This window comes from Nyctereutes procyonoides, unplaced genomic scaffold (assembly GCF_905146905.1).
Source record: "Nyctereutes procyonoides isolate TBG_1078 unplaced genomic scaffold, NYPRO_anot_genome, whole genome shotgun sequence".
Classification (NCBI taxonomy): domain Eukaryota; kingdom Metazoa; phylum Chordata; class Mammalia; order Carnivora; family Canidae; genus Nyctereutes; species Nyctereutes procyonoides.
Genome location: NW_026575036.1, coordinates 8,462,867 through 8,478,251, shown reverse-complemented (window position 1 = coordinate 8,478,251; position 15,385 = coordinate 8,462,867). Strand labels below are relative to the sequence as shown.

General features: G+C 35.8%; 1 protein-coding gene across 13 annotated transcripts in view; it reads left to right on the top strand.

Annotated features, from left to right (window-relative positions):
- SOX5 (SRY-box transcription factor 5) overlaps positions 1–15,385 on the top strand; it is a 999,299-nt gene that overhangs the window by 868,980 nt on the left and 114,934 nt on the right. For 11 of the 13 annotated variants that reach the window (XM_055318826.1, XM_055318829.1, XM_055318827.1 and 8 more), the window contains one exon: positions 96–219. In XM_055318826.1, coding sequence (XP_055174801.1) covers positions 96–219 — 124 coding nt within the window. The remainder of the gene's footprint in view (positions 1–95; positions 220–15,385) is intronic. The other 2 variants (XM_055318822.1, XM_055318835.1) reach the window with 1 other exon arrangement.

The window sequence follows — 15,385 nt, the reverse complement described above, 5'->3', positions numbered from 1 at the left end:
ATTTAATAAATGGTCTTCTTTTGTCATAAAGTAAGGAGGGTGGGAAACATGGAGCACCAAAACTTCGTCTCTTTGATTCGCTCTATAACGTTCAGCAGGTTCAAGGTCAACTGCCGCCATTAATGATTCCCGTGTTTCCTCCTGATCAACGAACACTGGCTGCAGCTGCCCAGCAAGGATTCCTGCTTCCTCCAGGCTTCAGCTATAAGGCTGGTTGTAGTAAGTACCACTGATTTTCCATTTGGGAGTGGGTGGAGGGAATGGCTTTAAATTAGGCAATTTAATATTCCTGCCACACCAAGAAATGAGATCACCCATATAGCATTTTTATTTTAAAGAGGAAACACACAGAAAGTATAGAAAAGAAATTAAGTTGGTATTTAAAAGAACTTAGATTATTTCTATGCTTCTGAAACCAATGTTTGCTCTTTATATTTCAGTTTCATAACTTCCATTTCCAGTGTATTTTTATTTTTTTTTTATTTTTTTTTTATAAATTAATTTTTATTGGTGTTCAATTTACCAACATACAGAATAACACCCAGTGCTCATCCCGTCAAGTGTACCCCTCAGTGCCCGTCACCCATTCACCCCCACCCCCCACCCTCCTCCCCCTCCACCACCCCTAGTTCATTTCCCAGAGTTAGAAGTCTTTATGTTCTGTCTCCCTTTCTGATATTTCTCACACATTTCTTCTCCCTTCCCTTATATTCCCTTTCGCTATTATTCATATTCCCCAAATGAATGAGAACATACACTGTTTGTCCTTCTCCGGTTACTGTGGCCAAGTTCAAAAAGGGTGTTGCCTGAGTTCTTCTCTGGGATTTTGATGGAATCTTGTCTCACATTTAGATCTTTCATCTATTTTGAGTTTATCTTTGTGTATAATGCAAGAGAGTGGTCCAGTTTCATTCTTCTGCATGTGGATGTCCAATTTTCCCAGCACCATTTATTGAAGAGACTGTCTTTCTTCCAGTGGATCGTCTTTCCTCCTTTATCGAATATTAGTTGACCATAAAGTTCAGGGTCCACTTCTGGGTTCTCTATTCTGTTCCATTGATCTATATGTCTGTTTTTGTGCCAGTACCACACTGTCTTGATGAACACAGCTTTGTAGTACAACCTGAAATCTGGCATTGTGATGCCCCCAGATATGGTTTTCTTTTTTAAAATTCCCCTGGCTGTTTGGGGTCTTTTCTGATTCCACACAAATCTTAAAATAATTTGTTCTAAGTCTCTGAAGAAAGTCCATGGTATTTTGATAGGGATTGCATTATACGTGTAAATTGCCCTGGGTAACATTGACATTTTCACAATATTAATTCTGCCAATCCATGAGCATGGAATATTTTTCCATCTCTTTGTGTCTTCCTCAATTTCTTTCAGAAGTGTTCTGTAGTTTTTAGGGTATATTTTGAGAACCATTTGAATGGTAAATGGTTCTCCAACCTTTTATTTTCAGGTTGTAGGTGTCCTTCTGTCTAAAATGAGTCTCTTGTAGACAGCAAATAGATGGGTCCTGTTTTTTTATCCAGTCTGAAACTCTGCGCCTTTTGATGGGGTCATTAAGCCCATTCACGTTCAGAGTTACTTGAACTTCTTCTTAAAGGGGAGTTTTAAGAGTCCCCCTTAAAATTTCTTGCAGGGCTGGTTTGGAGGTCACATATTCTTTCAGTTCCTGCCTGTCTTGGAAGCTCTTTATCTCTCCTTCCATTTTGAATGAGAGCCTTGCTGGATAAAGTATTCTTGGTTGCATGTTCTTCTCATTTAGGACCCTGAATATATCCTGCCAGCCCTTTCTGGCCTGCCAGGTCTCTGTGGAGAGGTCTGCTGTTACCCTAATATTCCTCCCCATGAAAGTCAGGGACTTCTTGTCTCTTGCTGCTTTAAGGATCTTCTCTTTATCTTTGGAATTTGCAAGCTTCACTATTAGATGTCGAGGTGTTGAACGGTTTTTATTGATTTTAGGGGGGGATCTCTCTATTTCCTGGATCTGAATGCCTGTTTCCCTTCCCAGATTGGGAAAGTTTTCAGCTAGGATTTGTTCAAATACATATTCTGGCCCTCTGTCCCTTTCGGCGCCCTCGGGAACCCCAATTAAACGTAGGTTTTTCTTCCTTAGAGTGTCATTTATTTGCCTTAATCTGTCTTCATGGTTCTTTGTTTATCTCTTTTTTCCTCAGTTTCCCTCTTTGCCATTAACTTGTCTTCTATGTCACTCACTCGTTCTTCCACCTCGTTAACCCTCGTCGTTAGGACTTCTAGTTTGGATTGCATCTCATTCAATTGATTTTTAATTTCTGCCTGATTGGATCTAAATTCTGCAGTCATGAAGTCTCGTGAGTCCTTAATGCTTTTTTCTAGAGCCACCAGTAGCTGTAGAATAGTGCTTCTGAATTGGCTTTCTGACATTGAATTGTAATCCAGATTTTGTAACTCTGTGGGAAAGAGGGCTGTTTCTGATTCTTTCTTTTGAGGTGAGGTTTTCCTTCTAGTCATTTTGCTCAGTGCAGAGTGGCCAAAAACAAGTTGTATTGGAACACGGGGGAGTATCACTGGTCCGTCCAGCTGGTCTTCTGGGGAGGGGCCTGCTGTGCTGATTTTCAGGTGTTAGCACTTGGGGGAGCTGCTCTGCCCCTGCCTGCTGCCGGGCTCAGCGGGGGTTGTTTACCCCGTGGGGCCCCAGGAGGAACAGCCGCAGTTGCTATGGCAACTCTGGAAGCCTGGATTCAGCCTCCGCAGGAACTACGGGGCTCGGGCTCGGGGCTCTCGGTTCTCCGTCCGCAGGGCCTGGAGGCTCCGGGGCGGGGCCGCTGATCTGCTCAGCTCGGGGCAGGAGCGTCCTCGCTGTCCTGGGCCCTCCCGGCCTCTGCCTGTCCCGGGTGAGGCCGGATCCTGGGCTGTGTCCCGGCGCCCTGTGCTCCGGGGCCTGCGCTGTGGGATTCGCGCTCCCGCCCCGCAGCCCCCTCCGCGGAGCCGCCGCCCGAGCCCCTCCGAGCTGCTCCGGTCGTCCCGCCGTGCGCGCTGCAGCCCTTAGGGAGCTCGGAGCACTCCCCGGGGCGCAGGTGTCTGTTAGTGTCCCCGGGAGCCCGAGGGCATCCCCGCCCTCCCGGGTCCTGCTCCAACTCCCTGCGAGCCCCTTTCCAGCCGCCCGGGAAGGTTGGTGCAGCTCCTGCTCCTCCGGGACGGGGACGGGGCTCTCCTGTCCTGGGGACACTCGCCCCGGCCTCAGCCCGGCTCCTCGCGGGGCCCCTCCCCCTCGGAGGCCTTTTGTTCCTTTATTTCTTTTTCCCCGTCTTCCTACCTTGATAGAAGCGCGAACTTTTCTCACTGTAGCATTCCAGCTGGTCTCTCTTTACATCTCAGGCCGAATTCGTAAATTTTCAGGATGGTTTGAAGGTTATCTAGGTAATTTGGTGGGGACAGGTGATTTGGGGACCCTGCTCTTCCGCCATCTTGCCCCTCCCCCCCCTCCAGTGTATTTTTATAATATGAATGTAATTTTCAGGTTTGGTTTGTTTTTGCAAAGATAGGAATATGCTCTTCAATTGCTTTCCATTACCTTTTAAGATAAACTCATTTTTCCTAATGTGAATTAGTTGGCCTTTCATCTATATCTTCCCTATGTTTTCAGCCTAATTTCTCAGGAGTCTTAGTTCTTAGACCAAACCATACTCTTTCTTGATTCTGAACTTATATTGTCAAAGTTTACTTTCTTCAGTATTCTAATGACCTTCCAAATCAGATCAGGGAAAACTTACCTAACCTAGTTAGATCCCTTTCTCCTAGTTCCTTTGGATCTTGTGTATTTTCTCCTTTATTTTAATTGTAAGTTCTATGAGAGCAGGTGCTAAATCTGTCTTATTCATTCAATTTTATATCTAAAATTTAGTACAACATTCCATTACCTGTTGAATGAATGAATGAATTAATGACCACCTCATTAGAAACACTAAAAGGACATTTTTACACTAATTAAGAAGTCTTAACCAAAATAGCTGTTTGTATTGCTTATTAAATTTAGATTTTATGACTTCTTTTTTTACCAAAACTGAATTTGTATATTATTAGTTTGGGAAACAGTCTAATACTTCACTTTCTAAAATTTAAAAGGCCAAAATGCCAACTATAATCCAATAAATAAAAAACATAGCAAATTCCAAAGAGAGACTATACTGCTAAGCAGCTTATCTTTCAGAACATTATTACCATGGCCTTAAAGATACAGAAAAGGCAAGTTTATTGGAATACTTTCATTGATAAACGTATATGGTTTCACTCATATGGGTAATGTAAAAAATAGTGAAAGGGATTATAGGGGAAAGGAGAGAAAATGAGTGGGAAAAATCAGAGAGGGTGACAAAGCATGAGAGACGCCTAATCTGGGAAAGAAACAGGGGGTAGTGGAAGGGGAGTTGGGTAGGGGATGGGATGAGCACCAGGTGTTAAACTATATGTTGGCAAATCGAACTCCAATAAAAAATTTTTAAAAAAAGCAAAAGAACATAATTGAAAACAATTAATGAAATACCGTCTTTTAGCTATTCATATAGAATATTGCTTTGTAAAATCCAGTGTATTTGGGTTCATTTATATGTTAATAAATTGCCCCATTAACATCTTGCTGTGCGTCAGTACTTACTGCAGTTGAGAAAAACTCTGTCCAACATTACTAGAAATTGTATGTAAGCTTTCTGCTAAATGGTGTTTTGAATGTTCACATTTTAACATTTATTCCCAGTCTTTAAACCATTCTTTATATAATATTGAAGAAATGGGATGTAGTTTTTTAAATTTTAAAAGACATGAGTAGATTGCAACTATGGAGTCTAGATAAAAGTGAGCTGAATTCAGGACTATAAAAATTCACTCTTGTATGGTATTTTGCCCTTTGCAGTTTTTAGATTTCTTTTGCACATCTTTTTCTTGACCTCAGGTTCGTCTGATTTAAGACAGTGTTCTCACTCTGGATCCTGAATTTATTCATTTAGTATTATTTCCACATCACTCTATCTCTGTAGATTGATTCATCCAGAAACACCAACATATTTTTACAATTAAGGACTATATTTATATTCTAAAGATTTAAATTATAAGAATAATTTAGATTCTAAATATAGAATTTCAAACTCTCTTGCTACACTAAATTCTGAATTTTTAACCATAAAATATTTTTTTGTTTTGTTTTGTTTCCATTTTCCTAAGGAATTACTATTCACATTAAACACATGTTGCCAATGTGTTTTTTGGTAACCTTGGTTACTAAAGTGAAGAAAAAAAGACACTTTTAAAAATCATCAGTTACCTCAGACTGCACCTGCAATATATACATATAGACTAGTTCTGTTTTCCAGAAAGAAATTTTTTTAAGCAACTTTAGAAATAAGTCCCATTAGCAAATATTCTGCTAAAGAGAAAACCATATTGAGTATGAACAATAGCATAACTCTAGGCCTGGAAAAGGTCAAGAACACCTCTCCTTCACTCCCATTTGACAGAGTTGGCATACTAAATTTGTTCGGTGTTAATGTGATGTGGCATGGAGAAATTTTTCCCTTTCTAAAATTGTTCATATATTAACCGTTTGATATTTATACCTTTGGTGTTTAAAATTATAAATAATGCCACTTCTTTTGTAACCTTGGAAATAAAATAGAATAAAGCCTTTATAGCTGCTGGCAAGCTTGAAACTAGTATAATGCCAAACTCTAAAACTTAGAATCCAATAGGAAGAGAAAGTACCACCCTGTTGACACTCCGGCAGTTTGAGTCAGTTTGGGTGGAATCAATAGTCTAGACTATTCCTCCTTTATCACATTGCAAGAAAGAATAGAGATGAAGAAGGACACAAATCTTGCCATCTCTCTTCAGTTGCTTTCTTATTATTTTCTCTCCATAATTGTCAACCATATGTGACTTCTCTGCTTGTCGGTTATTTTAATTTGAGTATTATTACATAGTTCTCAATGAAAGAGGCTGACCAACTCATCTTGATTTGACTTTCAATATGAAACCTGTATTTTTTGGTATCAAAAATTTAAATGCTTTTCATCAATCCATTCATAGAAAGTATTGATGGTAAATTTTTCTGTTTAGACTATGTGACTTGATAAAATAAAAATCTTGGGAACCACACAAGAAAGTTAAATTTTTTTCAACAGGGAAAAAATAAAATAAAAACATAAGTTCAAAAAAAAAAAAAAAAACGAAACATAAGTTCAGGGCACCTGGGTGGCTCAGTCAGTGAAGTGGCCAACTCTTGATTTTGGCTCAGGTCATGATCTCAGAGTCGGGGTCTACTTGACTCTCTCAGCAGGGAGTCTGCTTCAGGATTCTCTCAAAATCAGAATTCTCTCTCTCCCTCTCCCTCTGCCCCTCCCCCTGATTGCTCATTCTTCCTCTTTAAAATAAATAAGATTTTTTTTTAAAAACCCAAACCAAAAATCATTGAAGAACATAATCATAGATGAGTTAGCATCTTCTCTTTTCCAAAAAAAAAATAAAAAAAAAGTTTTAAGTTGGACATAAAAGTATTTTCTTTTTGAGAAATGTAATAGTAGAAATATGGTGTGGAGTGGGACCCACAGTATAGAGTTGCTGGATTCTCTCTTAACTGCTGGAATGAATGTCTGTAAACCATAGAAAAATAAATTAATAGCAGTACAGCCAAAGATTTCAGAGAAAACTGTCTAGATAGAAAAGAAGCTTTAAAGAATGTTGTAGTTTACTCTTATCCATGAATTGTAGATAAATTCACAAATATTAATGTAGTATTATCAAAATCTCAGATTTTGTTCTGGCATTTGCTACTAATGAAATCAAATATGAAACCACACTTCTTCATGGATCTATATCTAGTTATTTCTTTTCCTATTTATTTCTTGATATCTAAAAATACTTTCAAACTCCTAAGGAGGTAAAAATAATGGTACATTATTAAACTGAATATTTTTAATATATAAAATAACATGAAAAGAATTATGTAAAAACATTGATTTGATCAACCAACTCAATTCACAGACCATTTCATTCAGGGGAAGAAATTAATGAAATAATCTGTATATTTAACTGGTTAGGTCTATGAAAACTGTCAACTAAGTTACTATTTGTAGACACATCCCAGATTTTATATTGCATAATTAAAAATCTCAATTTTTTTTTGAGAGAAAGAACATGTACATGAGCAGGGGATAGGGGTGAGAGGTAGAAGGAGAGGGAGAGAGAGAATACTAAGCAGATTCCGTGCCTACTGTGGAACCCATTACAAGGCTCAATCTCATGACCCTGAGGTCATGACCTGAACTTAAAATCAAGAGTCAGATACTTAACCGATTGAGACATGCAGGTGCCCCCAAAATCCCAATTTTTAATTATCTTTGTAGGTACTTGCTCATATGAATCAGGAAACTCTTTAAATTTCTTGAAATAAATTTTAAAACTAAATAAGGTTCTATCTGCTGAATTATAAAATAAATAGTGTACAAATAAACTGGTTCAAATACACCTTGGATGGTTGAGGTGTCCAAAGACATAGTCCATTTGCCTCTGCTGGAAAGTCTGACTAAAATCCTAACCTGTTAACCAAAGGCTTCAACTTGTGAACCACAAAACTTGTTTTAGGTACATAGTTTTGAAATAAAATGTACACACTTTTGAAACCTACAAAATAGTTTCATGTTGGCAATAAGATACCATTTTTGTGTTTACTCATCATGGTAAAAAAAAAATCTAACAAAATTCAAAATAATTAGTGTATGTTAGTTTTAGCATGTTAAACTTGAGAGAGACTTTTGAGATAAGGTGGTTGAAGGCCATAAGTTTGGTTAATACCACTTCACTGACTCCAACTTCCAGTTCTCTTTCCACAACACATGGCTTCCTCTCACCCCACCCTCAAGGTTAAATGCTGTTCGTTCAGAATACATAGTTTACAGGCAGAAATGAGAGGAATAGGTGTTTCTCCTTTTACTAATAACTGCAGTCCTCTGCCCCTCTCCTTTCTGTTTGGGTGTAAAATTTCTAGTCATATAATTGTAATAGCTGCTTTAGAAGTTTTTTGACGGGAACACATTTTATTTGGAAATAAAAAAATCTACAGGAAGGCAATCCAATAAAATAACCCATTTTCTATATACAGTATAAAACAAACAGTTGTAAAAGAGTTGGCTCGAGAGTTTAGCCCAAAGTGTCAAATTGAATGTGTCACATAGCTACAGATAGTCTTTGCCCATACATGGGCATGTGCCTAGTGCTAAAGTTCCTGAACTGTGTGCTAAATTACCAGAGTGCTTTTGCTAATCCACAGAGGCATACAGCATTTTTAAAATTTCAGGAAAAATACAGAGACATTCATCAGACACTACATAAATTACCTAATTTTTGGACCTTACTGCTTAACAAAATGAAGCAGTTGGGTATTTCTCTTGTCCTGTGGGTGTCATGAAAAAGTTATTGAGCCACTGATGGTGCCTGAATCCAAGAAATTTTAGGAACTTTTGGCCTAGTCTAGTATATATTCATTTAAAAACTTATTATGACCTTTTTTACTGGAAATTTATTGGTGTTGACCTATCATATTACAACCACAGAACAGAATATTATAACAAAATGTATCTTGCACTTACAGTTTAGGAACAATATTGTATAGATAATCAGTTGATTCATTTGTCTACACCAGCTGATTCCTATGTCTATGTAATTTCAAACATTTAATTGTTTTATTCATTTTGATTTAACTAACCCAGTGTCAAATAGGCAACTACTAATTGGAAGGCACTTGGAATGAAAGAGTATGGAATTGGAGTCAAGTTTTGCCTTGTTCTGCTACTTTGATTGTCCTTGGGCAGGTTACTGAGCCTCAGTTTCTTCATCTATAATATAGATCAGTAACTCACTTTACTGAACTGTTACAGAGATTAAATAGGATTATATATGAAGTAGTTCCTAGCATTGCACCAGCAAACACAGATCCTGTTTCAAAGGGAAAAATAAAAAGTTCTAAAACCACACCTGAAAATTAATTATACTGTATATCTTATCCAGGATCAAATTCATTCTGCCACACCTGAACGAGGCTTCCTCTGACTAGGAAAATAGAATTATTTAGAGAAAAGTATTACAGTGCTGATGGTTTCCATTTGTCTCATGTAGGTACAGCCCTAACCATTTACATCATAATCTCCAAGTTTTGACTTTTTCTATTGTCATTTCCCCTTGTATATTTATCAAAGCTCATGTTGGAAAAGATCATGTGATTTTTTTTTTTGAAAACTTAATTAGTCATTGTTTTGGCTATACGAAACTAGAAATATATTAATATACTCCTGCATTTTAACACATTGATTAATTTTTCAGAAATGTGTTAAATAAAAATAGCCGTATAAAGTTACTGATTGAAATATTTAATTGCCTTATGAGATTAGCTTAAATAAATAGAAGTCGATGAGCCAAGCTTAATAAACTTAAAATATGTTGTATTTATTCTTCATCAGTTTTCTGAACAGTATTTCCGCTTCCAATAAAAAAGGAAACTCTCAGTTAATTAGTTCCTCATACACCACAATAAAATTAATGTTTAGGAGTTAAATACCATAAACTTCCTCAGGCATATTTGCTGATGTGTTCCTGTTTTTGGTTAATGTCACATGTTTCATTGTTTAATGGGGATATCATGTGGGTTCCATTATATCTCTCTTGTGTAAAGGGTCCATGTGTCTGGCATTTTAGGAGACTGCATGCTAATTTCTGATTTAACTGTGTCAGCTGTGTCAGCTGACATACAGGTCGTTGACAATCAGTGCTGAAACAATCACCAAATCACAAGCTAAAAACCATTGACATGGTACGCTTTTATCAAACTGACAAAATAAGAAACATGTGTTGTCAGAAATCACATACTGTAGGTTCTTTGTACATAAGCAGAGAGAAGAGGATGTAATCATATATTCAAGCTTCTGTGTCTGTGTGTTTTTAAATCATTGTGACCAGCTCTTCTTTTTTACCCCCCTCCTCCCAAAACATCTTATAAGCAAATGACTTTGGGTGAACCTGACTTTGTTGTAGAGCTTAGTAAATATATTAAATTATACACATATATATATAGTATACATTATATATTATATAAATACATATAGTTAGTACTATTAGTAAATATATATAGTTTATATGTGTATATTTTTAAAGAATTGCTGTGGTACATAAACAACCAATTGTTTAAATTCACAGCTGAAAGAAGTTAGATTGCTGGCTTAAAAATATGAGATGATTAAAAAGTAAAGAGAATTGAATGCGAAAAAGTATGTAACATTCTACAGTTATATGGTGTCAGCCACCCTCCAATTCTCATGGGAAAGATGTCAATAAATTGTGTGTGGGGGGATTTTCCTAAAAGGGAGTTTATAATATTTCTACAAGATTCATCACTAAGAAAAGGGAGATGTATATATCTTTATTGTGACAAAGTGTCCTAATTTGGTATAAAAATAATAGCTTATGTTGTGCTTCATTGTTTATAGAGCTAGACACGTAATTAATTTTAAGCATCATGACTTTGTGAAATGATAACTGAGCCATGTTAGCAACTAGTGTTTGATCTATCCCTCCCCACACACACGCTATACCACCAAAATATACACATACAAGCAAACAAACAAAAATAAAAGGCAAAAGCCCTGGGGCACTTGGGTGGCTTAGTTGGTTAATCATGATCCTGTAGTTCCGGGATCAGTCCCACGTAGGGCTCTTTGCTCAGTGGGGAGCTTGCTTCTCCCTGCTCCTGCTCTCTCTCACTATCTCTGTCACTATCTCTGTTTCTCTCTCTCAAATAAATGAATATTTAAAAAAAAAAAAAGGCAAAAGTCCATTTTTCAAAAAATTCCTCAGATTTTAGGCTATAAGTGTATATTTAATCTTTTAATCCATCTTGTTTACTTTTTTAACACTTAAGAACATAGCATGACATTCAATTTAAATATAAACCCCTTTGGGTCAGTGTTTTCTTTTTGACTTGATTCTTGATAGTGTAGATTTGTCCAGTGGAAAGAGTGTTTGGCTAATGACACTGTGTTCTCAGCCAAGAGGCCTCAAAATGCAGTGTTACCAGATATAAATCTGATATAGTCCAGCCTGAGCCATTGACTTCTAAATTCTTTTTTTTTTTTTTTTTTTTTGGCAACAGCAAACTTAGAATCTCATCTCTGTAGCAGGCTCACACTAAAGTCATCAGACTGAAGTACAAGTAAAAGCTCAGAAAAGCAATATATTATTTTATTTTGAATAAATGTAACCGTCAGTGAGTGATACCAGTCGCCTCTGTTCTCCAGTATACAGGCTCTTTCGCTGTAAAAAAAACAAAAAAAAAAAAAAATCACAAACTCTGTTAGAAGGCAAACTTTAGTCATGAGGTTGATAGGAAAATATGGAAGCAGAAAAAAAAATATTTAATAAAACAGAGGAGGAGAGCATTTGATTCTAACTCTACAGTAGATACATATTTTCCATGAGGACTGAAGAAGTCATGAACTTGGAATATTATGTGGAATCAGATACTGTATTAGGTTTACCTACTGTAAAAGGCCAAAATAATACTAGCTTAAACATGGTGAGAGAAACTTTTTCTCTTACATACTAGGCCAAACATTGCTCCTATGGTAGCTCTATGATAGCAGATCCCAGGTTTGTTCTCTTACTATACCACCTTCCACAAATTATGACTTCTTTCTTGGGGTCTTAGGTATCTTGCCCAGCTACCATATCTGCATTCCAGGCAGCGGAAAGGGCAGAAGCAAAGAATTAGAGTTACTTTTTAAATGGTACTATCTCCCTAATAACTTAGTTTGGCTCTGCATTCAAAGAGTATTTTCTTAAACCTGTTAAATAATCAGCTCATAACAACTCTTCATATTTTTTTCCTAATATATTAAAGATAGCACTTGGTGACTACACAAACCTCAAACAGTGTGGAAGTAGGAAAACCATAAATTAAAAGTTATCAGTCTACACTTATATATTACTATAATCTCATTCCCAGAGGTAATCACTGTTAACAATTTGGTACTTATGTTTCCAAAACTATATATATATATATATATATATATATATATATATAGTTATAGAATACATATATATATATTCTTATACTTACATACATGTGTATGTCTATTTATATAGAAATACAGATATGTGAACATATCTGTAGGTTGTAATGTGTATGCTGTGATACATTTATACTCTATATAGGATATATACTATATAATATATAATGTATGTGAAGGTATATGGACTATATTCTGCTTATAAACATTTTAAAAATGACCATCTTTTATTTTCCCTACATTTAGATCTCACTTATCTTGCATCATATTTCATAAAGCTAGGTTATCATATTTTATTTGTATTCCCTATGATGAACACTTAATTTTGTCTACAATATTTACAGTCAAATAATTCTAAGGTAAACATTTTTGTGTACACATATTTGCCCCCAGTGAATTCTTCATGTAACAAGTTCTATCCCCAGTATATGGCATTTTACTTTCATTTATTTATTCCTTTTTGGACATTTTTCACCTGTGAGATTGCCTCTAAATTCTATTGCTCTACTAGGTGGTTAATAGAAGGTCTAAAACTTTAAAAATTGACTGGTGTGAGTCAAGCTATAAATAAGCATCAATGAGACTTGTAATTCACAATTATTAATTGTCCAAAATTAATAATTTTGTTAGAAAAAAGAGTAAACAAGATATCAAAAGACCTTGGTAGTCACAATCCCATTTCATATTGTTCTGTGCCCTTAGGCTAGTCATTGTCTTCTTTTTGCCTTAGCTTTTTAATCTTTAGTGTAGCTACAATAATGTCTGCCCTACTTACTTCATAAGGAGATTGTAACAACTAGATAGGAGAGTATATGCATTTCTCCAGACTTTAAATTATTATATAAGCATGACATCACTATTATTTATTAAATGTATAAGTCTATTTTGAAACCTTTAGGATGTGACATCATGAAAAGAATTTCAGGAGTTTATTCTGGGCGACTATTGGGTTTTCATTATTTGGTTGCATAATTTGTTTTTTGTAGTTATTGTTGTTTAAGGGGGAGGGGATATTCTGTAACATTTCTTAATTTTCAGAGGTCTAAAATGTATCATTCTAATAGAAAGCTCTAGAGCAGAAGTCATCCCAAATGTATAACTTATAGGCTTATTGTTTCAGAGTTTAGGAAACTTTCTGTTCTCAACCTGCAGATCACAGACTCTGGATACATTCCAGGAGGAAGGACATCTATCAAAAAGCCCTGATAAACAGAAAAGTGGAAAGGTGTCAAAAATGAAAAGCTTGCTAAACCTTATTATTAAAAGTGGAAAATAACAGAGATATAGCATTTGATTTGGTTTTAAGTGGCTTATACCATTGCCCCTCTTCCAAATCACTATTTTCAAATGCCTGAAATATTTGGGGTGCTTTTCTCTGTGCCATTTTATTCTCGTAAGATACAGAAGCAAAATGTAGACACAGTAGTCTAATGTAAGTTCGGATATAGAAGCTATTTCTTAATTAATGGTTCTCTTCAAGCAGCTTAAAATGAATTATCATGCAATAGCTTAAATGATACCTTCGTAGCAATACTGGAATACAGGAGGCAAAGGAAATTTCTTTGATTCATTGTCACCTTTACAGGGATACTCAGATTTCTTAGATAATTAACCCAGAAATTTTCATTAGTGCTGGAATTCATTTAATTTATGAACCAAGAGGTAAGAAAGAAAGCTCTGTCTTTTATAATCAGAAATGTCTTCCTATTTTGAGAGGTGTTTCTTAAAAAGTTTATAATCCCTAGCCAACTGGGTAACTATAAATTAGAATAAAGTTTTCATTTGCCATGCTCCATTTAAAAGATATAATTTATTTTTATTTTTTAAAGATTTTATTTATTTATTAATGAGAGAGGGAGAGAGAGAGGCAGAGACACAGGCAGAGGAAGAAGCAGGCTCCATTCAGGGAGCCCAACGTGGGACTCGATCCTGGGACTCTAGGATCAGGCCCTGGGCTGAAGGTGGCAATAAACCGCTGAGCCATCCGGGCTGCCCTTTTTTTGTTTTTAAAAACCTTTTACTGAGGGGCACCTGGGTGGCTCAGTGGTTGAGCATCTGCCTTTGGCTCAGGTCGTGATCATGGGGTCCTGGATTGAGACCCACATCAGAGTCCCCACAGGAAACCTGTTTTTCCCTTTGACAATTTCTCTGCCTCTCTCTGTGTGTCTCTCATGAGGAAATAAATAAAAATTTTAAAAAATATTTTACTGAAAACATTAGCCTATGACAAAGCAGTTAAGAACAATAACCTCGAAATATCTTCTTTTAAATAGATGTTTCATCAAACAAGAGATAATTATTGATTTTGCTTTCTCAAATAAAATTCATATGAAATATTTATTACTTACTTTATGAGACTTTACCACAAAATATTAGTATTTCTTATAAAAAGTTTCAAATATTAAAGTTTTATTTTATCATTCTAGCAAATCAGTGAAGGTTTTACAGTTTTACAATTTTCTGCATTTAGAAACCCTCTTATCTCAATGTGTGTATACCATATCAGTTGTTCTGAACTTCTTAACTTGAATTCCACAGGTGATTAAGTGGAATTGTTACAAATTTAACTTACCTGAAAGATAGAGAGGAAGGAGGTATAGCTGAACTTATTACCATAAAAAAGCAAAGTTCAACTGACTTGGATTTCAGAAAGTGATTTCAACAATCATAATAATGGAAGATTTTTGTTTTTGTCATTTATTTATATATAACATCTTTCCTGGTAAACATCCTGGCCATGCTCAGGTGCTTTAATGGCATCATAACAATGGGTTCTTATTAGTGAACAGCAATTATTTTAAGATTTAAGAAATTAATATTACTTTAAATATTCAATGAGGTATGAATTGCTTTAAAATAAAAATTTACAAAAGACAGGTTATGAAATATTATAAAAGAATTATTTGATAGGGGATCCATGGGTGGCTCAGCAGTTGAGCGGCTGCCTTCAGCCCAGGGCATGGTCTTTAACATGTTTAGTCTTATTGTTTTACTGAGTCCTGGGATCGAGTCCTACATTGGGCTCCCTGCATGGAGCCTGCTTCTCCCTCTGCCTGTGTCTCTGCCTTTCTCTCTCTTAGTGTCTCTCATGAATAAATAAAATCTTAAAAAAAAAGAATTATTTGATAAATCAAAATATTTTACAGGAGATTCTTTACTGCTTTTTGATATATGATATTTGAATAAATAAAATCTTAAAAAAAGAATTATTTGATAAATCAAAATATTTTACAGGAGATTCTTTACTTCTTTTTGATATTTGATAAATCAAAATATTTTACAGGAGATTCTTT